This window comes from Nannochloropsis gaditana (assembly GCF_000240725.1).
Source record: "Nannochloropsis gaditana CCMP526 unplaced genomic scaffold scaffold502, whole genome shotgun sequence".
In the NCBI taxonomy this organism is placed as follows: Eukaryota; class Eustigmatophyceae; order Eustigmatales; family Monodopsidaceae; genus Microchloropsis; species Microchloropsis gaditana.
In genome coordinates, this window is record NW_005803451.1 from 1 (window position 1) to 22195 (window position 22195).

At 57.7% G+C, this 22195-nt stretch overlaps 6 protein-coding genes across 6 annotated transcripts; 3 read left to right on the forward strand and 3 right to left on the reverse strand.

Annotated features, from left to right (window-relative positions):
* Positions 1-1073: 1073 nt before the first annotated feature.
* On the forward strand, positions 1074-3727 carry NGA_0199900 (uncharacterized protein; the record flags this gene model as incomplete). Its single annotated transcript, XM_005854454.1, has 5 exons — positions 1074-1242; positions 1519-1634; positions 1865-2322; positions 2432-2846; positions 2883-3727. Coding segments are annotated over exons 1-5 (1994 nt in total), but the record flags the coding sequence as incomplete, so codon positions are not given.
* Positions 3728-8491: 4764 nt separating this feature from the next.
* Positions 8492-9793, forward strand: NGA_0159702 (nucleoside diphosphate-linked moiety x motif 6; the record flags this gene model as incomplete). Its single annotated transcript, XM_005854452.1, has 2 exons — positions 8492-9261; positions 9407-9793. The coding sequence occupies exons 1-2, from the start codon at positions 8500-8502 to the stop codon at positions 9791-9793; spliced, it is 1149 nt and encodes a 382-aa protein (XP_005854514.1). The 5' UTR covers positions 8492-8499.
* Positions 9794-10138: 345 nt separating this feature from the next.
* On the reverse strand, positions 10139-11636 carry NGA_0200210 (sorting nexin 1; the record flags this gene model as incomplete). Its single annotated transcript, XM_005854456.1, has 2 exons — positions 10139-11424; positions 11600-11636. The coding sequence occupies 2 exons, from the start codon at positions 11634-11636 to the stop codon at positions 10139-10141; spliced, it is 1323 nt and encodes a 440-aa protein (XP_005854518.1).
* A 929-nt stretch (positions 11637-12565) lies between these two features.
* SF3B2 (splicing factor 3B subunit 2) lies at positions 12566-13975 on the forward strand (the record flags this gene model as incomplete). Its single annotated transcript, XM_005854457.1, has 3 exons — positions 12566-13557; positions 13662-13908; positions 13961-13975. The coding sequence occupies 3 exons, from the start codon at positions 12566-12568 to the stop codon at positions 13973-13975; spliced, it is 1254 nt and encodes a 417-aa protein (XP_005854519.1).
* A 486-nt stretch (positions 13976-14461) lies between these two features.
* Positions 14462-17847, reverse strand: NGA_0200000 (ion channel). Its single transcript, XM_005854455.1, has 2 exons — positions 17363-17847; positions 14462-17029 (listed from the first exon to the last, which is right to left on the reverse strand). The coding sequence occupies exons 1-2, from the start codon at positions 17811-17813 to the stop codon at positions 15825-15827; spliced, it is 1656 nt and encodes a 551-aa protein (XP_005854517.1). The 5' UTR covers positions 17814-17847; the 3' UTR covers positions 14462-15824.
* Positions 17848-18474: 627 nt separating this feature from the next.
* NGA_0160302 (uncharacterized protein) lies at positions 18475-20164 on the reverse strand. The gene is made up of 4 exons (XM_005854453.1): positions 19949-20164; positions 19610-19856; positions 19362-19514; positions 18475-19248 (listed from the first exon to the last, which is right to left on the reverse strand). The coding sequence occupies exons 1-4, from the start codon at positions 20045-20047 to the stop codon at positions 19190-19192; spliced, it is 558 nt and encodes a 185-aa protein (XP_005854515.1). The 5' UTR covers positions 20048-20164; the 3' UTR covers positions 18475-19189.
* Between the last annotated feature and the right edge of the window lie 2031 nt (positions 20165-22195).

Here is a 22195-nt window from a genome sequence, read left to right on the forward strand (position 1 = left end):
GGCCAGGTGGTAGATCTGGTCCACCTCCAGGAGGATGGGCTCCACCACGTCGTGGACGATGAGCATGAAGTGGGGGTGCCCGATCCAGTGCGCCACGTTCTTCTTCCGCCCCGTGAACATGTTGTCCACCACGATCACCTCGTGCCCCTCGGCCATCAGGCGGTCGACCAGATGGGAACCCACAAAGCCCGCCCCCCCCGTCACCAACACCCTCATCCTCTGGGACTCAGGCAGCGTTGCTGTGGGTGGAAAGACCTTGCCCCCCCAGCCTGCAGCTTGATGAGCCTTGTTCATCGCATTCACACGCTCATGCACCTGATGACCGATTTCGTGCTGTATGACGTCCCGCAGCGCTGCAGACATCTCATCGCTGCCGCCTTTATCAGACTTGTCCTCGTTTTTGCTCCCCGTGCCCACACCTCGCCCTCTGCTGCGATTGCATCGCACCTTTTTCACCACGATTCTGATTCCCGCATACTCCTCAATCAGTTGTGGCCATAAACATGCCACTCCCACAGTGAGCGCTGCCCCTCCCACTGCTGCCGCAGTCAACAGAGCAGCATATGGGGAGGACACTGAGGAGCTTGCTCGTCCCGACCCCCTTAGTGCATTTACCATAGATGCGCCCCTGTGCTGTTGGTTGTGGCACCGCAACGGCATACGCATGAGTATGTCAGTCATTTAATAGCAACATCGAGACATGTGTCACGAGTCCGGTCGTTTTTGCCCTACATTTCCAGAATCAGAGGTAAGAATCACGGGGCGCGAAGGTCATCATGACCTCCGCCTGAGCTTATTCCACAAATCAAATGACGACCAGCCTGTCACCTGACAGGCAATCGTACCTGAACCATCCGTGCCATACATGTGTGCCGTCAAATTAGGATTATAACACGAACCGTGACCGTCGGTGCTTGCTGGTCGCGGCTATTTTAAAGTGCTGTGTTCACTCGCTCGACGCGCCTGCTGCCCCTGCATGTTTGTTCTTCCTCCCCTGGTTGACCTCCCTCCAAGCCTCTTTCTGGCCGTGGCCGTCATCGATTTCTCTTCACACGTTTTATGTACACGCTTTTAGGGGGACAATGTCAGAAAGTCATGCTGGGCTGGACGGCAGGCCCGGCGCGTGTTACGGACACCGCGCGCCGTCCTTCGTCCCCACTGGTTTCCTGGAGAGTCTGGCAGAAACGCAGAGCACAAGCCGCTTCAATCTTTTGCTTTTGGAGCACGGGGAGGTGTACTTTGGTAAGTGTCGGCGGTTTTCTACATGTTGACGACACATTTGATTTCGTTACCATGAAGAAAAGGGCTGTTTACGCGTGCGTTGACGTTCTAGGGCTGGGAGGAAGCGTAGGGCGGGGCAATCGATGCAGAGATTTATCTATACATGGGAAATACTGCATAATTATAGAGATGAGTGAAGCTCCAGCCTCTGCCCTGCTTCAAATATTGCTGTCCAACTCTCGGCCTCCCGCTCACTGTTGCCCTGCTCGCTTTCCCTTGCCCCTCCCTTGCCTCCAGGAGACTACGCGGTCGTTCGCTTCCGACCCAAAGGTCGCTCTACGATCAAAGTGCCCGGCCGTCTCAAGGTCTCATCGCGGAGTCTTGTCTTCGACCCTGTCAACGATGTCTCCCAGGTGCGGCGCGCATTTCCTCCTTCTGCCCTTCCCTTCGTCTCCTCATTCCTATTGCAAGCACTGCCACTTTCTCCCCTTGCCTCCTCCCTTCCTGCCTCCCAGGCCTCTCGTCTCTGCTTGAGTTTGTTTCTTTTTCAAATAAGCTTGTCCGCCACGTGCATTGCGGAGCCCTCTCACCTGGCCCCTTGGCTCTACCCTGCCCCCCCCCCCCCCTTCCTCTTTACCGCCAGCCCCTCCTCCGATTCCCTTTCAAGCACATGACCCGGGTCCCACGCCATGCGCCTCATGGTATGGAAGCAGCGGAATGGTCCACGCTCACTTTTTCCTCCCCCTCCTCCTCCTTCTCCTCCTCCTCCTCTTCCCCCCCTCCCTCCTCCTCTCTGGACGGTCTCTTCGTCTTCTCCTGCGCCTGCGTCACCGAGATGAAGGCGAACGACCTGGTGGGGCCCTACCTGCAAAGGCAGAGCGGAGACCCTGACGCGGAAGGCCCGGACTTCATCTTCCGGCTCCAGCACACCCCTCTGGCGGACTTCTTGGCCCTGGTCGGACGCCTGTGCGAGGTGGCGGCGCGGTTGGTGAAAGGGGATGGGCCGGGCCTAGGCGCGGAGGAAGCGCTGTTGCGGCCCATTTTGGAGGAGCGGGAGCGGGCCTCGGGGATCTTTGATCCTGTCCAGCTCGTTGATTTCAGGTGCTGCTGTGGGGCCTGAAAAGGGGCAAGTGCCTGGAAAAGCTTCCGATGCGAGTTAACCTCCTTCATTTCCCCGTCTTTTTTCTGTCCCTCTCTCTCTCCCATCCAGAGAAAAGTTTATCCTCTCGGCCGCGGTGCCCGTGGACCGAATCTCCCCTCTGATCAAGAATCCCGGCGTCGTCATGCTCACTGACCGCCGCTTCTATTTCCAGCCCGCCGAGCTGAACAATGTGGGCATCTCCACCACCTCGTTGGCCCTGGCCTCCATCGTCCAGGTCTTCAAACGACGGTACATGCTCAGGCAAACCGGTCTGGAGATATTTTTTGCTGCGGCGGGAGAGGGAGGGACGGAGGGCGGGATGGAGGACGGGAAGGGGGGCGTTGGATGGGCGAGTGGGTCTGGTAGGGGAAGCGGGAGGAGGCAGGGCGGGGGGCTCGACAGCAGAGACGGCGAAGGACTCGGCACGACCGCGACCAGGAGCAAAGGAGGCCAGGGGGGCGAGGTCACAGAGGCCCCGCCCCGGGTGAACAGTGTCCTCTTTTCGTTCCGATCCTCCCAGGAACGTGACCGGGTGCATGCCTTGCTGCTCGCCCAGCCGGCGCTCACGGACGGCGTGCTGCAGCCTGTGCGCGTCGCGGAGGTGACTCGTCGGTGGCAGGAGCGACGCATCTCCAACCTGGACTACCTCCTCTATCTGAACACGCTGGCGGACCGGTCGTTCAAGGACCTGACCCAATACCCCGTCTTCCCCTGGGTGCTGGCTGACTACACGAGCAAGAAGCTGGACTGGGAGAGCCCGAGCACCTACCGCGATCTGAGCAAGCCGATGGGGGCTTTGCACCAGGAGCGACTGGCTTATCTGCGGGAGCGGTACCACTCCATGCCGGAGGAAAACGCGGAGATGGGCATCCCGCCCCCTTTTTTGTACGGCACCCACTACTCCACGCCGGGCTACGTCCTCTTCTACCTGGTGCGGGCGGCCCCTGAGCACATGCTCTGCCTCCAAGACGGGAAGTTCGACAGCGCGGACCGGATGTTCAGCTGCGTGGCGGACACGTGGCAGTCCTGCCTGACCAACCCCGCCGACTTGAAGGAGCTTATCCCCGAGTTCTACTTCTCCCAGGGCGACTTCCTCGTCAACGTGGAGGGTCTGCCCTTGGGGACCACGCAGGGAGGGGTCAGGTTGGGCGACGTGGCTCTCCCGCCCTGGGCCCGGAACGAAAGAGACTTCGTGCGTAAGATGCGTCGAGCCCTCAACGACAGCACCTATGTTTCCCAGCACTTGCATGAGTGGATCGATCTCATCTTCGGCGTCAAGCAGAAGGGCGAGGCGGCCGTCTCCGCCGACAATTTATTCTACTACCTGACGTACGAAGGGGCCGTCGACTTGGAGCAGGTGACTGATCCACTGGAAAGGGCAGCTTTCGAGGCTCAAATCCGCGAGTTCGGACAAACCCCCAAACAGGTCTTCCTTGGGCCCCACCCGAGGAGGGACGACCCGCCCTCCGTCCCTGTTTTCCTGACTCCCAGCTTCCAGGACTCGTCCTCCTCCCCGGCGGTGGGGCTGCCCTCGAACGGAGGGGGCGGGGCGCGCCCGCGGGGGGCCTCGGAGCACGAACTGGAAGGGCCGTGGGAGATGGTTCGGGGGGAAAGCCTGTTGCTCTCCCAGAGCCTCTCTCAGTCCCTCTCACAGAGCATGGGGGGAAGTGGCTGGGAGATCTTGCGCCAGGATGCGTCGGAGAGGGAGGGTGGGAGAGAGGGCGGCGTGGGGCCGGAGGCATCCTCCCAATCGTCTCCTGTGCACCTGAACGGTCGCGGTAGCATCCTCAGCCCCAAGACCCTCATGGCCAAGGGGCTGGGGCTCCTGCCCCCCCCGGCCCGGCACGGATAAGTGCACCTCAGTACAGCAGCCGGAGCAGCTCATGTTTGTGATGGATGGGGCCGAGAGCCTGCAGTCCCCCACGAGCTTGCGGCTGAACGAACAGGCCCAGCGGACGTTGGAGGAAATGATCCGTGTCGCCCACAACGAGGAGACTTATGCGAATGGATGCTCCGGTCCGACCGCGGCGGCCTCCCTGCGTGGAGGGGCCTCCAATACGAATGGCGATGGAGTCGTGGCAGGAGTGAGAGGGGGAGTGGACGACCTGCCGGCGGTCGTGCGCTTGGAAGAGCTGATATCCAGGGAGGCCCTCCTGAGCATCCCAGGCAGCACTCCTCGGCTCCTGCTTCCCCTGCCCCGTGCGGGCATCCACAAGGCAGAAGGAGGCTCGCAGGGGGCAGCGACTGCCTCGACCGGCCCCGAAGATGCCCGCGACGCCCCTCGTCTCGGCCTGCTCGGGAGCCGGGCCGTGTGTCTGCACCACGACGCGGTCACCTCCCTGAAATGGGCGGACGGGGGGCGGTCTCTCTGCAGCACCTCGGACGACGGGAGCTTTCGTGTCAGCACCTTGCTGATGGGGCCTCAGGACGAGGGGAAGAGAGATGAGAAGGCGTCTTTCCAGTCCAAGCGTCACTTCTCGCCCAGCGACATCGCTCTTTCCTCCTGTGCCTTGATGGGTGGGGAGGCGTCCGAGGGGGGATTGGAGGTCAAAGGGGAGGGAGGCCCGGCGGCCAGCCCCCACACACTAGCTGCCCTCGGGTCCTACGACAACCACGTCTACCTGTATTCTATTCCCTCAGCGCGGCAGCTCTTGCGGCTGGACGCCCACGACGACGCCGTGTCATGCCTGGACGTGGCCGGGCCCTACCTGGCGTCGGGGTCATGGGACGCCACGGTCAAGGTCTGGGGTATACAGTCCTCCCGCAGCTGCGGCAGCCTCATTGAGCCGATGCCCTTGGCGGAATTCTTCGAGCACACCACACAGGTCCACTGTGTGGCGCTGAAGGTGGAGGCGAGCGGGACGGAGGCAGCGCTGGTGGCAGCGGGGGCGGAGGACGGGCAGGTGATGGTCTGGAACCTTGCGGCCAGGTGCTTGGTCTCGAGCTTCAGGGTGGGGGGGGGGAGGCGGTGACAGGCGTCAAGTGGGGAGGCCAAGGGAATGGGGCGGACGGCGAGGGCTCCTTCGGGGCTGCTCCTCCATATCTGTACGCAGCAACCGCGGGTGGCCTGCTCGGTTGTCATGCCGCGGAGGGGCCAGCCCTCGGGGTCGCGCTGTGTGGACCGGTGAAAGGAGGGAACTCGGGAGGGAGGTGTGGCATACGGTGCTTGGAGGTGTCAGGGAGTCGGGACGGGAGGGACGTGCTTGCAACTGGGAGTGGTGACGGGAGCGTGCGCCTGTGGCTAGGTGGGGGGCCGGGGAGGGTGGGAGGGGGGCTGCAGGTTTTGGCGGTGGTGGAGCGGGCACACGAAGATGCGGTGACGTGCCTGGCGCTGAACTGGAGGAAGGGACGGTTGGCAACGGGTCACGCGGACGGTAGTGTGAATGTGTGGGGGGTGGAGAGCGATGAGGGGGTGGGCAGAGGAAGGGGGCAGAGGGGGGGAGAAGCGGGATGGAGGGTTCTAGCTGGGACTGAGAAGTGAATGGCTGACTGATTGTGTATGTACTTGTGAACATAGCACACCACATTGAGAGGGTCGTTAATCATGCACAAAAAGGCAATGACACGCAAGCAACTATAATTATTGAGGTCCTACAAGCCCATCATTTTTCTCATGTACACTGTAATTGAGCCGACTAATTGAGCCGAGAGCAGCCACGCGGCCTGTGGCCATTGTGAGCGACACATGAGCATCCATTGTGTGACTGCTCATCTCATAGTCAATGACACATCCCTGGACCCACTCTCATCGTGGCTTACTTGGCCCCTGCAGGACGGGCCCAGCCCCCGTGAGCTCCCAGGGCAGCCAGGCCAGACTCACACCAAGCTTGTTTCCCGCCTCCCATGAGCGTTCTGCCCGCCTTGTGCCGGTTTGCCACTGTGACTGGAACCACTGTGACTGTTGCTGCCATAAATGACGTCGCTGGCGCCCCGCCCGCGGGGTCCTCCCCACCCCAAACTCGATCCTGTCCCCGCCACCATCCCCCCGCTTGAATTCAGAAGACCGTTGAAGGGATCGAGCACGCCCAAGCTCCCTCCTTGGCCCATTCCACCATTGTTGCTCCCGCAGCTGCCGCTGCTTCCGCCCGGAGTGCTCACAGCAGACGACGTGCCGATCCCAGGCGTAGGCCCTGGCGAGAGGGTCATCCGGGGAGGCACGGCCGCCGGGAATTTCAAGGCGGAGGCGAAGCCGTCGTGCAGACTGTCCGAGAGGCCTGCGATTCCCCCGGGCTTGCTGGCGATGGGGATGGGCGCGCTGAAGGGGGGAGGCGGAGGTTGCGGTAGGAAGTCATGCGCGAACACGTGCGGGTTGGGGGGGTCGTGGAGGGGCTGGCCCCGGCGCTGAGCGGGGATTGGTGCGACATGGCAGCCTGCTGCTGCCGCTGCACGTGCTGGTGTTGCGGCTGTGCTGGTGGTGGGGGCGGAGGCGGGGGGCCCTCCTTCTCCGCCACGTTCCCCGTCGCGAGCTGACTCGGTACGCCCGGGCCCGCCCCCCCCGCCTCCGCCCCCCGGCGGTGGTCTAGCTCCTGCATCATGCTCTCACAGCGTTCCTTCACTTTCTCATACTTTTTCTCAGTCTCCACGCGCTTCCGCCGCTCCTCCTCTACCTTCTCCTCGAGCGCTCGGTTCTTCTCCTGCAACCTCTTCATCTGCAAATCCACCTCCTTCCGCCGACTCACGGCCGCCTCCACCTCCACCTTCATCTGCTCCAGAAGATAAGTCAGCTTCCCCGCCCCAATGTCCTTCCCCGGACCGGAGGAGGACATGGACGAGGGAGGCATTTCGTGGTGGTGGACAGGACTGCTCTTCGGGGGCCCTGGCGTGGACGCCGGCCCGAAACCCGCCCGGTCCGGTCCTCCGGCTGCGACGCCCCCCGAGGCTCCTGGGAGATGCGGCGATGAATGGAAAAAACGCTCCATCTGCGAGAGTCGGTGCAGGATGAGGTCGTTCTGCTGGCGCAGGAGTCGCCATCCCGCCTGATCTTGGGGGGAACCCGCCTCCTGCGAGTAGGCGGGGGGCAAGCCGGGGGCGTACGGGCGCCCGCTTCCAGATTGACCCTCCCCTTGCGCCCGATAGTTTGCGATCTCGGACTGGGATCCATGCCCGATTCCCTCCATGTGCTGCATCGAAGTCGCTGGCCGCAGGTTCGTTCCTCCCGAGCCCCCCACCGCGTAAGGCGCCTCGAGCTGCTGGGCCGAGGACGCCCGTGGGAGCGAGTGGCCGTGCATGTGGTGGTGCCCGTGAGGATGGGGCGGGGGCCGTGAGTGGGGAAGCCCATGGCTCGATGCCCCTCCCAGGCCGCCTTGATGGGAGGGCGGATGCTCGGCGCGATGGCCTTGCTGATGGTGGCCGTGGGACTGATGAACGTGCGGGTGCGGGTCCATGTGCACGTGAGGGCTGGGTGTGCCGGGCGGATGATGCGCGGAGGGCCCTGAGCCCTCCATGCCCAAGTCAGGCAGTTCACGGATAGTGAACCGGCCTTTTTTCTCCCCTCCCGTCTTGCCCGATTTGCTCAGGGAATCCGTCAGGTCAGAGACCGTACTCATATCCACTGTCCCCATCCGGTGCGATGTATATGGATGAGGACTACTGGACGGGGAAGTATCATGTGTATGTACATGGGAACGTTCTGAGGCTTTGATTCTTCCCCCCACGATGTCTCCCTCAGGGTAGGACGCCTCCTCGACCTCGCCCGCTTCCACCTGTTTTACGCGGAAACGCCCTTTCCGCTCCGCCGGCATGCCTCCTCCTTCCCCTGGAAGGGTGCTACCAGTCGGGGCAGTAGTAATGGAGGAGGAGGAGGGCGAGCAGGACTCGGCCATAGGAGGAAGAGGTGAGGTCGACGAGAAACTGGGCGCTCTGTTCCTCCTGCGTGGGAATGCCCAGTGCCGACACGCACCTGTGGAGGAATGCAAGACGGTCGTTGAGTCAAGTATCCTGATGGTGTACATTGGACTCGATGGCGGCATATTTTTTGCCCCTGGTCGTTGTGCGTGTACATGTAAACTATCCACGACAGTGCCCTGAAGAACTCTTCCGGTTTCGCTCGAGAGGAGGCGAGGAGCACACCAAATGCACGCAATGCGTAGAACGCAGTAAACGGCGCTTTAAACCCTTCAATGCCACGCGAACGACAGATGAAGATGCTTCGTACTCTCGGGTGCAGATATTTCACGCGACTAGGGCGAGGACTCTCTGTCACGGCGTGCACGGGGTGGGAAGCACGGAGCCCGACAGCCTTTCTTGTGTCGGGCTCCTCCCTGCCCTGGCGCAATATTTACATGAACACGAGGAGGACAAACGAGATATCCTGTCACGAAAAAATACCGCAAGCAGCAAGATTACGAGTGGTACGCTCCAGGCATGTTGGGTGTGCGCATGGAGGCTCAAGAAAGTCGACAGGTGGTGCCACAATAACGAGATATATGGCTGGGATGCAGCCTCGCCGCGCTTTCTCAGGACAGGGCGGTGGCCAGGACGGCAATAAAACTTTCTTGGGGGAGCCTTTGGAGGTGACTCCCATGCCCTTCAATGCTGTGATGCTGGACACGGATAATATGCGGGTGACAGACACGAGCGACTTCACGACCCGCCTGTTGGTGACAGTCCAACAGCTCCGGAGGGAAGGCCGAAGCAGCATGTGGGTCCGTGTACACGCTTTGAACGGACATCTTCTGGGCGTGCTGGGGACATTTGGCTTCAAATGCCATCACTGTGAGCCAGAGTCGGTGATCATGAATTTGTGGTTGCAGCCGGGCAAGGAGAACAAGGTCCCTCCCTACGCGACCCATTTGGTGGGAGTGGCGGGCTTCTGTCAGAATAAGAAAGGAGAGGTCCTGCTCGTCAAGGAGGGCAGCAAGAATCTGAGTGGGTGGAAACTCCCGGGGGGCTACATTAATGTAAGCGATGGGTGCTGGGAAGGGATGTCTTGACTCAGCCCTCCTCTCAACCCCAACAGCGAGTGGTGCCGTTCCGTGCGTATGATGCGTCTTCCTTCCACCCCGACTCACACCCACGTCTATCCCACCGCACTTCGTGACCTAGCCCGGCGAAGAATTTGGAGCCGCGGCAGTGCGTGAAGTGGAGGAGGAGACTGGGGTCCGGTCCTCGTTCGAAGGCCTGTTGGCCCTCCGGCACCAGCACCAGCAGTCTTTCGGCGTCGACGACATCTACGTGGTCACGCGCCTGCAAGCCCTCACAGACGAGCTCCGTTTGTGCTCCTCAGAGATCCAGGATGCGCGCTGGGTGCCCCTGAAGCAGTTCCAAGACGAAGCCTCCCACCCGATCCTCAGGACCGTGGCCGAGCTCACGCGGGGGTGGGGCGAGGGGGAGGGGCCCGTCAGGGGGGTCATCGTGGAGCGGGAACACCCCTCGATTTTGCCGGGTCGCCCGCCCTACAAGCTATACCACGCGCCGCTCCTGGGGCAGTAGGCGGTGGGAGGGAAAGCGGATGGAAAGGGTTGAGGAATTTGTACAAAGCAGAGGAGAGGAAGGAAGATTTTCTTATCCGCAAACGAAAGGAAAAAATTGCAGCTCTGCCTTAGAGCCAAGCACTCAAAATATGAAAAAGTCCCAACACTCTAGCCCGGCATCGCCCTGCTTGTCACTCCCTCAAGGCATTCGTTTCAGCGTTGTCTACAGGCCTCCTCCTCCTCCCTCCCATGTCTTGTACACGCTCCTTTCCAGTCAATCGCATTTGCCTCTATACTGGCGTGGCGCTTCATTCTCGCTATCTTTACAAGCCCGAAACGGGAACCTTCAGCCCAGACTCTCCATTCACTCTGCTATCATCTCCTCTTCCCCCTTCCCTCCGCCCGCCCCCGCCCCCCTACCAGCTCCCCCCTCGTCCCGGCTCGCCCCCCCCTTCTCCCCTCCCCCTGTCGTGGCCTCCTGATTCAGGCCCTGCTTGGGATCCACCTCCTTAACTTTCGAGAGGGCCCCCGCCCAGGCCGTCCGCATCTTCTCGTGTCGTCCCACCTGCGCCTCCAGGAATGCCACCGCCGCTTTTCGCAGTTCCTCGGCCTTTTCCTCCCGAAACGCCCCCCAATCCCGCACAATCCTCCCCGACACGGTCTCAAACTCCTTATTCTTCGCCTCCGCCGCCGCCACCGCCTTTCCCCACGCCCCCTCGGCCGCCTGCAGCTTGTCCTCCTTTCCAATCATACCTACCCACTTCTCTTTGCCCTGCGCGCGTACCGCCACCTCCACCAAGGCCTCGTGGTAGGCTCTCCGAGCCTCCATGCGTCGAAGCAAAGCGAGTTTGGCGGAGCCCAGCCCCCGGCTCCACTCCACCAGTGGCCCCTCCAAGAGCAAGCCAGAGCTTTCCACAGCCCCGGTTGCCAGCACCGACGCCGCGTCCAAAGCATGCCCCGTGCCCCTAATTACTTCCCCCAACCCTCCAGCCTCGTTCTGGCCCAGCAGGGTGAGCGCGAGGCCGAGCTGGAAGCACCCGTCGGCTGCCTCCTTCTCCCTCCGGACCCAGGTAGAGGCCTCGCGCGCGGCGCTGTGGAAGTGCACCTCCAAGACGTGCACGCAGGTCGCAATGTCGTCCAGGACGGCGTCGGAATCGCTCCGGGGAACCTCGACCTTTCCGGTGGAGGCACTAGAGAGGGAGTGCTCCATGTGGGCGAAGGCTTGCTTGACCAAGCGCAGCACCTTGGGTTGCCTCATCTGCTCACGCCGCCATTCCGCCTTGGCGTGCTCGAGTTTGGCCTCATTTTCCTGCAAAAATAGGACCAGGTCACTGCTTTTTCCCAACTCAGGGTGCTTCACCACGCGCAACAAGTAGCGCTCCAGGGCGCGGCGGCGCGCTTCCACGAAGGGGGCTTCGAAGCGACCGACCATGGCCTTTTCAGGAAGAGGGGGGAGGATACGTCCAGGAAAGGAGTGGCTCAACTTCATATGCAACCAGTTGAAGTCAGAGTAGCGGCGGAGGACACTTGTGCGGGGGGCTTGGAACTCGCTACGGCTGTCGTCAGCCTGAGTGACAACGGTATAGCCAATCCAGGCTTGCACACCTTCGTTGTGCTTCAGAGGGTCCGCGACGGAGACAAGGAGACCGTCTGAAACGTTTTGACAAGAAAGGCTCAACATTAATTGCTAAGTAGAGCAGGATTCACATTTACGTTTATAGGAGATACGTGTTGTGAGGGGAAACCCCCCATACCCGAGTGAAAAGCAAGTGAGCAAACCCTACATGGGCCGGAGAAGAAATGTACCTCGCTTGTATTAACTTACTCAAAGCTGCTGTCGGATTAGGAGAACTGTTGGCCATTGTCACGGCGTCAACGGTCTAGTTTTCTGGGGCAATGAGGAAAAGGGCACCGGATGGGGAGAACCTAGTCATGTTGTAGCGGTAGACGGAGTATAGGGAAAGATAAGATGGTCTCAATGTCGCACACCAGAAAGAGGAGAGTACATGTTGATAGAAGAGATACCCTGCCAACTCCTCATCTTATGACTTGAGTCGTCGGTGGTCACAGTCAGCTAGAGTTGTACGAAAAGTGGTTGCGTGAGTCGAGGACCGCTGATCTGGGAGATAGGGGAAGTCTGGTGATCGATCACCACGACAGGCGGCTTTCGTCAGCTTCACGCGCCTGCGTCCTTGGGGCCTTGTCGTCGATGTCGAGGGAGGATACCACCTTGCCATTGTCAAAGAGAGCTTGGAAAGGCATATTTGCGAGTGTGGATGACACATGAAGCCGCTAGGCGCCTCTGTCAAGCCCGTGGTCCTGAGCCCGAGCACTCGTCTCCTGCTTCTTCCATGGAGATATCGCACCCCTGACTTTTCCCCGTATTCCCGCCTCCCCATCTTCTCACTTACAAGGCAAAGCAACTTCTCATCTAAGTTGGAAGAGTATAGGCGTGCCTAGTGTACCTTTTGGGAGGAGTGTTGCGATTGTCTTGAACAGGAAAGCAGGCGCGTCACGGGGAGCCGAGGAAGGAAACAAAGCACGAAAAAGTCTTTGAGGTGTTCGCGGCCCAGGCAGCATGTCGGATAATGAGCATGACCATAAGCTGGAAAATGGTCCCGCCAAAATCAACGGGAAGGCGGCGGGGAAGATCTCGAAAAATCAAAGAAGGAGGTGATGCTAACTGCCTGTCATTCCCTTTCCCTCCCACTGGACGATCGCGTCGCTTCTCACACGCATATTTTCCTCCCCTCCTCGGACATTCAGAGAGAAGAAGAAGGCTGCCAAGAGAATGGCGCATGAGTCCGGGGGGGGGCATACCAACGGCAGCGTTCCCACTGCCTCCGGTGCTCCTCCCCCGGCGCCAGCGCCCGACGTCGAAATCCAATATGTGTCGGCCGACCTGGAGAGCGAGTTGGCGGGTGATGACCCGGCGCTGGAAGAATTCAGGGAGATCTTCAAGAAGTTTTCCACGGCGGAGGAGCTCTGTGGCACCAGCGTGGACGATGAAAAAGGGGTTGACGAGGGAGGAGAGGGTGCGGGGGAGAAAGTTTCAGGCGGTGAGGGCCGGGGGGGGGAGGAGGACGAGGAGGAGGAGAAAACTGGGTCGCGTCTATCTAGAAAACAACGGAAGAAGCTGAACCGACTGTCGGTGGCGGAGCTCAAGCAGCTGGTAGCCCGACCCGACGTGGTGGAGGCGCACGACGTGACCTCCCAGGACCCGCAGCTCCTCGTGCAGATGAAGGCCTACCGCAACTCGGTGCCGGTGCCCAGACATTGGTGCCACAAGCGGAAGTACCTGACGGGGAAGCGCGGCATCGAGAAGGCGCCCTTCGAGCTCCCCGACTTCGTCAAGGCTACCGGGATCCAGAAGCAGCGGGAGGCGATGGAGGAGAAGCTGCGCCTGCAGACGGCCCGCCAGAAAATGCGCGAACGTGTGAACCCGAAGATGGGGCGGATGGACATCGACTACGCCGTGCTTGAGGACGCCTTTCTCCGCTACCAGACCAAGCCCCCCCTAACGCCGCACGGCGAGCTCTACTACGAAGGCAAGGAGTTCGAGGCGCGCACCCGGAACCACACCCCAGGCGTGCTCTCGGAGGAGCTGGTCAACGCACTTGGCATCCCCCCCCTCTACCCGCCTCCTTGGCTCATGAACATGCAGCGGTACGGCCCCCCTCCCGCCTATCCTGCGCTGCGGATCCCGGGCTTGAACGCTCCTTTGCCCGAAGGGGCGAGCTTCGGAATGCACCCGGGAGGTTGGGGGAAGCCGCCCGTGGATGAGTACGGGAGGCCTTTGTACGGGGATGTGTTTGGAGTGCTGGGAGGGGGCGACGGGGGGGGCGCTGGGGGGGGGAGGGAGGGGCGGGCGCTGAGGAGGTGAACAGGAGGCATTGGGGGGGCGTGGAAGTGGAGGAGGAGGAGGTAGAAGAGGAAGAAGAGGAAGAAGAGGAAGAAGAGGAGGGGGAGGAGAGAAGGAAGGATGAAAGTGGGCTGGAGACCCCCGTGACAGAGGCGACGGGGCTATCGTCGGTGGTGTCGGGCCTGGAGACCCCGGGGGAGGCGATGGGTATGGAGCTGCGGAAGCAGGCGGGGCTGGAGGCGCCGAGCGAGGAACCCAAGGAGCTGTACAAGGTGCTTGAGCAGAGGGAGGGGGGGGGAGGTGCGGGGGGATTTTTCGCGGGAGACAAGAAATATGTGATGGAGGGCGGGGGGGGCGGCGGGCGAGCGATGGGAGGGGCGGGGCGTGTAGGAGCGCGTGGAGCTAGCGACGTGTCGATTGCCCTCAATCCGGACGAGCTAGCCGATCAGTTGGGGGACGAGGAGGCGTTGAAGGAAAGGTATGAGCAGGAGGTGGAGGCCCGGCAAGCAGCCAAGAGGCTGGCGGACGACGACAGCGACGACGAGCAGGGGGGGGGGCGCAAGAAGCGCAAAGGAGAGAAAGGGTGGAGTGGAGGGAAGAAGGGGAAAGAATTCAAGTTCTAGGGAGTCGGAGGGGCCGGGGGGCCGGTGGATGGTGCATGAATCTTGATTTCCAGGGGGGGGGGAGCTGGAGGCAAGGAGAGGAGGGAAAAGGGGCTGCCGTGCCCTAGGGGTTGACCAGTGGGAAGACGCTGCGGTCGGTGGGTGTGCTATGACACGTTTGGTTTGGATCAAACGAAATAAAAGAGCTTGACGCGCGTTAAGACTTCAATACTTCCCGACATTATTTTATTGGCTCAAATTAGCTCCTCTTCCATTCCTTGAATTACGGGTATTTGACGCCGCGCATGAGGCACCCATGGTGGAATTCGTTTGAAACCAAATCGAACGAAGGAAATTTGTTCAAGAACTCTGGAAAAAAGGACTCTACTGGATGCTGCCCTCCCTCATCCGCTCGTCCCCCACTTCCGTCCCTGACGCGCACGCGACGCGTGACAGGCAACATACACTGCATAGATTACGATAATTAGGTCGACACACAACACGTAAAAAAAACTCTTGCTTTGCCATCTCCGCCTCGCCCTGTTCTTAAGCACTCCCTTACATGCTCTGCTACAATTTTGCTGGACTTGGATGGATATGGTATAACTTACGGGAATAGAGGAAACCCCTCGCCTCCCCCGGCCGATCGAGACACATCACGACTAAGGTCTGTCCTGAGAGAGTCTGCACACGTTCTCCGCTTTGAATCCCATCGCAGAGCTATTTCCTCGCACGGAGGGCTCGAGGCCTCCTCGTAACCCTTCCGGTCGCCCGACCCCCAAGTCCGCCGGCACGGTCCGTCCTTCCCTTTCTTTATGGTGCATATCTTTACCCGAAAGCGCTGCGCGCTATAATTCTACGCGTATCTTTGCCCTTCCCATCTAGTTTCAAAGCGAGTTTGGTCTGCTTGGATGTCGCGAACATGCGACCTCTCAAACAAGGCCAGTGCTTCTCCGACCTCCTTGACTTTCGAAACTTAAATTTGATTTACGGTGGAGTTGTAATATTCTGCTATGTATATTGGAAACTGAACTTTTTCACATTCGTCCATATCTGCTTCTCGCAAGTAACATTCAGAGGAAATTCGTTGACAGCGTTTGGGACGCTTCCCCTAAGGGAGCGCCTGTCTTGTGGAGTGGATCGTCTACGCCCTTATCTGCGAGTCATGATGTGCTTCTGAGTCCAATTCGCCGAGGATGCCATGAATCAAAGTCGAGAAAAAGCAGGACGAGCATTCTTGTGCATGTCTTCACTTTGGATCGTCTCATTCACGTTCCTCGACTTCTCAATTATCTTCTCGTGTACGGTGTCCCGGGGCCTCCCTGAACCTCCCCTGCCCCCCCTCGTGACTTCAGTCGCGAACCCAACCAGGCGTGACACCTGGGCAGTCGTCCGTCGTCAGAGGGGTTAGGATGACTAGGTGGAATTCATGGCGGTGGATGAGTGTGTATGATCTGCTCACGGCTTGTGGATACTTGTGAAGGCTTGATTATCCGTTCTCAGGGCCGACCAGGGCCTTGAGAAGAGTGCTGGGGGAAGGGATAGTACAACACGCAATTATGTACACAGGATGTCCCACGACTCTCCTACACGGAGGTGGAGGCGACCCGGTTGCCCCAGAAATCGCCTTCCATCTGAAGAAGAAAGGCATTCTCCCCCCGAGGACTGCAGAGCGCGGCGGCCGCGATGGCGGCCGCGGACGGCATCTGAGCAGCCTCTCTCTCTAGGCCTTCTCTTTCTTTCACCTCCTGATCGCAGTTAAAGGCGCTCTGATTGCTGTGGCCTTCCTCCAGGGTGCCGAGGGGGGTCATGCCGCTGCCAGTCTCGAGAGACAGCGAGGACAAACTTCCCGAGACGGGGGGCTCCGCCCAGGCCCATGGGGAGGACGCCGAGTCGCCGACCGTGTCGAAGGAAGTCAGGCAGGAAGGGAAGAGGTCATCAGCCCCTCGCGGCGAGGGTGCCGGTAGCACGTTGTAGGAGAAAAAATTGGGCAGTGCGTTTGGGTCCTGTGACTTGACGGTGGCGGGGCCGGCGGGGGCGGTGGAGAGGGGCGCTAGCTGGCCCTGGCGGACGCCACCAGGAATGGTCAGGCTGAGGCGAGGCCGCCCTTGAGACCGGGAGAGGTCCAGAGCGTGCCGCTGCTGGGGGTCCGAAGCGCTTCCGCCCGTGGGGGCGAAGGAAATGCCTCCCGCTCCCTCTGCCTCCCCGTCGCCTTCCTTTTCGTCTCCTCCGTCCTGGCCATCCGACATGGAAGAAGCGTACCCCGACAGCGCGCCCGCCGAGGTGTTGGCCTCGCTCCCGTCCTCTCGGTCCTCAGGGAAGTCGTCCGCCGCCAGGGTCTCCTGGAGCGAGACACAGTCCCCAGAGGTCACAGAGCACATGCGCTTCCGTCCCTGCTGGTGGCCGCCAGAGGTGCTGATCGACGAGAAGCTGAGAGAGGCGCCCCGCTTCAGCCCCACACTCCCGGGGGACAGGCTATCTGTCGCCTCGTCGTCCGAGTCCGTGACCTCCTCGGCCTCCTCCCCCACGAGCGGCGAGTCCTCCTCTCCCTCGCCTCCCTCCTTTCCGACGACCGTGCTGCTTTTGCGCTTCACGCTGAGCAGGCTCTTGATGTTGCCACCGGAGAGCTGGACGTTGGTGTACGTGCACGCACTCATTTTGCCTTTCCCTTGGGTTTTGCGGAAGCCAAAGTAATTGAGCTGGCGCTGGAAGGAGCTGTATTTGCTGTGCCGGAAGTACTTGTGCAGGACGCTCTGCCCGAGCACAGTCGGGTCGCGGACATGGATTTGTCCTGGAGGATGGGAGGGGGAGAGAATAATGGATGAGCAGAGTTTAGAGTTTAAAGTTTGACAAACAGTAGGGGGTTCCTCAGAGACCGCTTATACATACTATTTAATACCGGTAACGGGAGAGAGAGAGAGAGAGAGAGAGAGAGAGAGACTGCGGGGGGGTTAGGGGTCCGCCTGTCCTTTTTCCTCTGGTAAGACCCTCATTTAAAGAGAAGCTTGCAAACTGCTCATACAGAGACTAGAGGAATTGCGCGCACTCAAACTGAGCAGGTTGCACCTCCTTGAGCGGTAGACACAAGGGCAAAGAGGTGTTCGGCGCAATATTTCCCACTCACCATTATCCCAGTAGATAATATCCTTGTCTTCGTTCAGGAGGATCCGATGCAGTTTGACCAGAAACTCAGGCGTCTGGCTCTTCTTAGAGGAGGAAGTACTGGCAACCGAGGTGGTGGTGGTAGCGGTGGCGGGCACCGCACCTCCCTCCTGAAAGCCGCCATAACCTCCGCCTGAGGTCTTGCTTCGACCCGCGCATCCGCTCCCCGGAGCCAAGGTCACAATGCGGGCCTTCATGCCACTGTTGCTATTTAATTTCCCCGCAGTACCTGACACAGAGCGCATGTGGGAGATGGCGGTGGCGCTGGTGGTTGAGAGTTTGAAAGAAGGCTGCCCAGTCATCACCATGGCCGGTGCGACAGGAGCAAAAGATGCGGCGACAGCCTCTTTTTCTTCCACGGCCGCCGCAGCAACGGCAGTCGCGCGACGTTGGCGCTGAGGCCTCAAAACCATAATGTTTGCAAACAAGGTTGGATAGGAGCTGCTGCTTTAGTATGGGAGGAAAGCGAGCAGGAATGAGCACGCTAACAAAGATGCCGGCTGCTCCACTCGGAACCGAACCGCACGAAAGCTGGTGTGTTTTCTTGAGCGATTCACAGCGTGAGCCGCGTAAGCATGACCGCGCTGACACAAATCAGCACAAGAGAAGGCCTCACATTCAAGGAAGGTGCCAATACATGAGTGAAAACAAAGCTGCGTGGAGGTTCGGGACGGGTCTGATTGGACAAAGGCAAAGCCGTGAAAAACTGCATTGGCATGACCCGCCTTCCCTGTCTCACGCGCCCCCCTTCGCCCGCTCTCCAAAATTCAAGTCGACGCGGCACTTTATCTTCGATTTAAAGATCCAGCATTACCCTCCCGTGCAGTCCAAAAACACCACAACGGATGTACCTCGCCGCAATGCAAGCTGGCAGTAGTCGCAACGAGCGGGAAGGGCGTGCTGCCACGGATGTCAGGCATAGTTGGTCAGTTTCCAGGGCGTTTTCAGAACAGGTGGTGTCAAATCTTTGCGGCCGGGGCCTAAAATTTGGGCGAGCGGCCGCAGGGAGGTGGGTGGTTGAGCGTGACACAGCACACTACGCGCAGAAAGTTGCCACGGCAGGTGACATAGGGCATGAAGCTCATGTACATTTTTATATATCTATATCGCCTTACATATGTGGATGGTGCACCCAGAAGTGAAGCAAGTCCAAAGGCCGTCCTTGCACGTGGTAAAAAAAATGCCTCTTTCCCCGTATCATCCCGCGTGGCTCGGCAAATGCTAGTTTCTGTCTCGGCAAAAAGCAAGGACAAAGTGTCTGACGATATCATGGCATGGTGGAGCAGAAAATGCGATTTTATGAAAATAAAATTTGCCGGCAGATCATCACTATACGAGGCAATCGCACTCTTACGTACAGTCGAATGACGTGTTACACAGCAGGTGAAACGCAATTTTGGTCAAATGTATTGGCATTGAATCAACGATGTTGGACAGAGTACTTTTTTGGTCCTGTCCGGCCCATGTTGGATTCAGTCTGACGAGGCATGGAGTTCTGAGATGTACTTACTGAAGGTGACGTTCCAATGCACGGCTTCAAAAGCACCACGTTGGAAGGAAATCGAAAATGATGAGCCTCTCAAATCATTACGTCCTCTACCTCCCTATTAAAAAGCTCCTTAGTATGACTCAAAAGAAGGCATAATAATTCTTTCCAACCTCACAAGAGAAGATTTTTTTTGGATAAGGCATGGTCCCCTCCATATTACTGTCATTATCTTTGCATTCGTGTAGCCACGCTTGAACATCGGGGTGTACACTCTACTTGCCGTTGTGACTCATCCACTTCTCATGTCGATGGTACATCCTTCAATTCTGTCTTGCTCAGGTTTGAATAGAATTTGGCAACTGGATGATACGAAAACAATAAAAAATCGCACAGGATGTGAGAAATGGTTTATGCTATATGGTGACTTACCCACTGTTTTTTTAAAAGGAGCCTTACAATTGTCGAAGCTTACCATTACTGTGACGTTTAGTTTCGTAATTCATGTTCTTCACCTCCAGTGAGGTATGATGAAAGTCCATGGCGGGTCGGAGGCGCATTTCGGGGCTTGATCGAGGGGACTTAATGAGCTTGGGCTTCTCGACGGCGAGCTTTTCCCACGGATCTCCTGTTTTCATTTCATGAAAGAAATGTAATAAGATAGAATTCGTTGGGTATTACATAGCATTGACCCTAGGTCGGCATGTGCATCGTATTATTCACCTGTTTGCCGAACAATGCACATCCTTTTGGCGGTCTCCCTCCCGCTTTCGCGTGAGACGTCTTCCAGAGCAAGCCGCTGCACCACATACTGAGCGAGATATTCACGCTCAGCCCGTTGGAGAGAGGTCAACGCATCGATGCTCTGTCCATGAGCGCCCGCATCAGAGGGTAGAGCATCTGCTAGGGCCTCAATGGCCTTTCGATTGAGCGGTATCTTGTCGCGGTCAAGATAAATAGCGGGATAGTTCTGCGTATTGGTGTATAAGTTTAGTGGTAACATCATTAGATTTGTTTTTGTACTTTTTGTACCGAAACAGTTGCAGAGTCTACAGTTCTGACCTTTCCTGTCCCCTTGCTCTTTGCCGTCACGGCGATGATGCGAGGAGGGTCATCGTGGCCATAGAGCCTTAATATGAGGTGTTCTTGTTCGCGCCACATGAGTTTAGAAGTAGTTGATAGCAAACTCAGAGCTATTGTGGGCTTGCGAGATACTTGAATGAGAAGTACGATGAATCTTTACATTTACGAGGGTAACGAGCTTATCATGAGTTTTTGTACGCACAACACAGTCATGACCTTGTGCACCGATAAATACAAGTATCCGGACGACTTAGGAATATTTTGGCACAAAAAGATATATATAAGTACACGTGCGTATACCTTTTCGATAGTAAAATGTGACGTAATGCGAGGCTGCTCTCGCTGTGAACCCTCATAGTCACTCCTGCAACATTCTGGGGAAAAGCTCCTGTCGTCCACACGCGTGGATGCAATTGAAGCAGTACTTGGTAAAATAGGCGATATCGAAGTCGATGAAAAGGTTTTCGTATCCTGCTTCTTTCGTTTCTCAGAAAAGAGTGGCTTTGGAAACGTTGTTTGACGGGAAAAGCTGACAGCTTGACGGAGCGATCTACGTGATGCAGCCTTGCGAGGTGCAGGTTGCCGCGTGACTGTCGAATCGCTCGCCTTAAACAATCCGATGAGACGTATAGGACATTAAAATATATATATATCGGTCAATGAGCCCGTAAATGAACGGGTTTTTATAGTGAAAGCTTACCCGGCCAGAGTCAGATCTGTTTGTGCTGTCACTCAAAGATAAAGCTGAAGATAGACGTCGAATGCGCTCCACTTTCCATGAAACGTGTGGGATCGCCAACGCGAAAGTTTTCAATTCGTCCAAAGACACTACTTTGTCTTCGTTTACTTCAAATTTTCTCACAAGAAGGCCGACATCAGTCTTCCGCACATGTAAGGCATAAAAAATGTAGTTAAGGCTGAGAAAGAATCCCGCGAAACAATCCATGATTGACAAGTGGAAATGTGTTGACATCACAGAAGATGAAATATAATACTTCCACCCCTGCCGCAAAAAATGGCAGATAGCAGGAATTGTTTTGCCTCCGCGTACCTCCGTCAGGCAGAAAATATCCGGACTGAGTTTCCTCAGGGCAGCTACGAAGGCTTTGGATGAAATAGTGCTGGTGACTTCATGTTTAAGACAGAATTTTTTAAAAATATCATCATAAGTCATGCCAGACTCTTTCGCACGAATGAATATTTCTTGCAGTTTCGACGTACAATCTGTGGAGGTGTGGTATGCTGCTTTATTTCGCAATATTATCGAGCGAATACCATTAAAAAATATAGCATCATTACCTTCCTCATGCTCTAGATCACTTTTGTTGATGGAAACTCCGTTAATTGCGTCACTGTATGATTTATTTAGGCTCATGGCTGCCATGACCCTAAGCGATTGTCGGCGACGATCTTCGAGGCGGTCTTCAGTGCTTGTAACGGCGGTTTGCACATTCGACGAGCCATTTGATGAGTCAGAATACTGGGAAGCTAATCGATACGCCTTGGGCCTGTGTTGTGAAAGCGAAGAATTTGCAGATGAGAGATATTTCGGCTTTTAAAATTTTGGGCGGTCACTTACCTGCTAATGTGAATGTCCTCCATATGCCTGCGGATGCTTATCTGTTGCTCAACACGAGATTGAACGAGATGTGAAAAGAATGAGGAGATTTCTGTAAAACAAATAATATGCTTTATACGTGCAATACCGCGTGACTTTGACAGGGGATCACAAGGCCGGTCGCCGCCGCTATTTCCGAGGTGGTGAAAGTCCGAGAGTCCACCCGGGCGCATTGCCGAGGTCGGACCAAGATAAGACTGGCCGCTCAATCTACAAGTTAAAGGACGTAAGGCGTGCAATCAAGCGTAGTCGAGGGGAACTTTTCACTCCAACAGAAAATTGTAAATAAAGAAAACTACAAAATAGTCAATAAATGCAGCAACTCGCAAACTGATCAGGAATACTTTTTCCCTTGTTCATACTGGTCGTCAAGAACCATCAGGTTATTCAACATGGGAACGATTCTTGATACACACTACTGTTTCATCCATCGACGTTAACTGTTCCTATCACTATTTCTCGCCATGATGGACGTAAGCTGGTTCGATATCAAAGACACAAGTGTTTAGTTGCCGAGCTTGGAGAGAAGGGTGGTGATGGGGTCCTCGCCGTTGGTGAGGAGGGCGCCCACAGTGGCTCCGGTCCAGGCAACCATGGCCAGGCGGCCG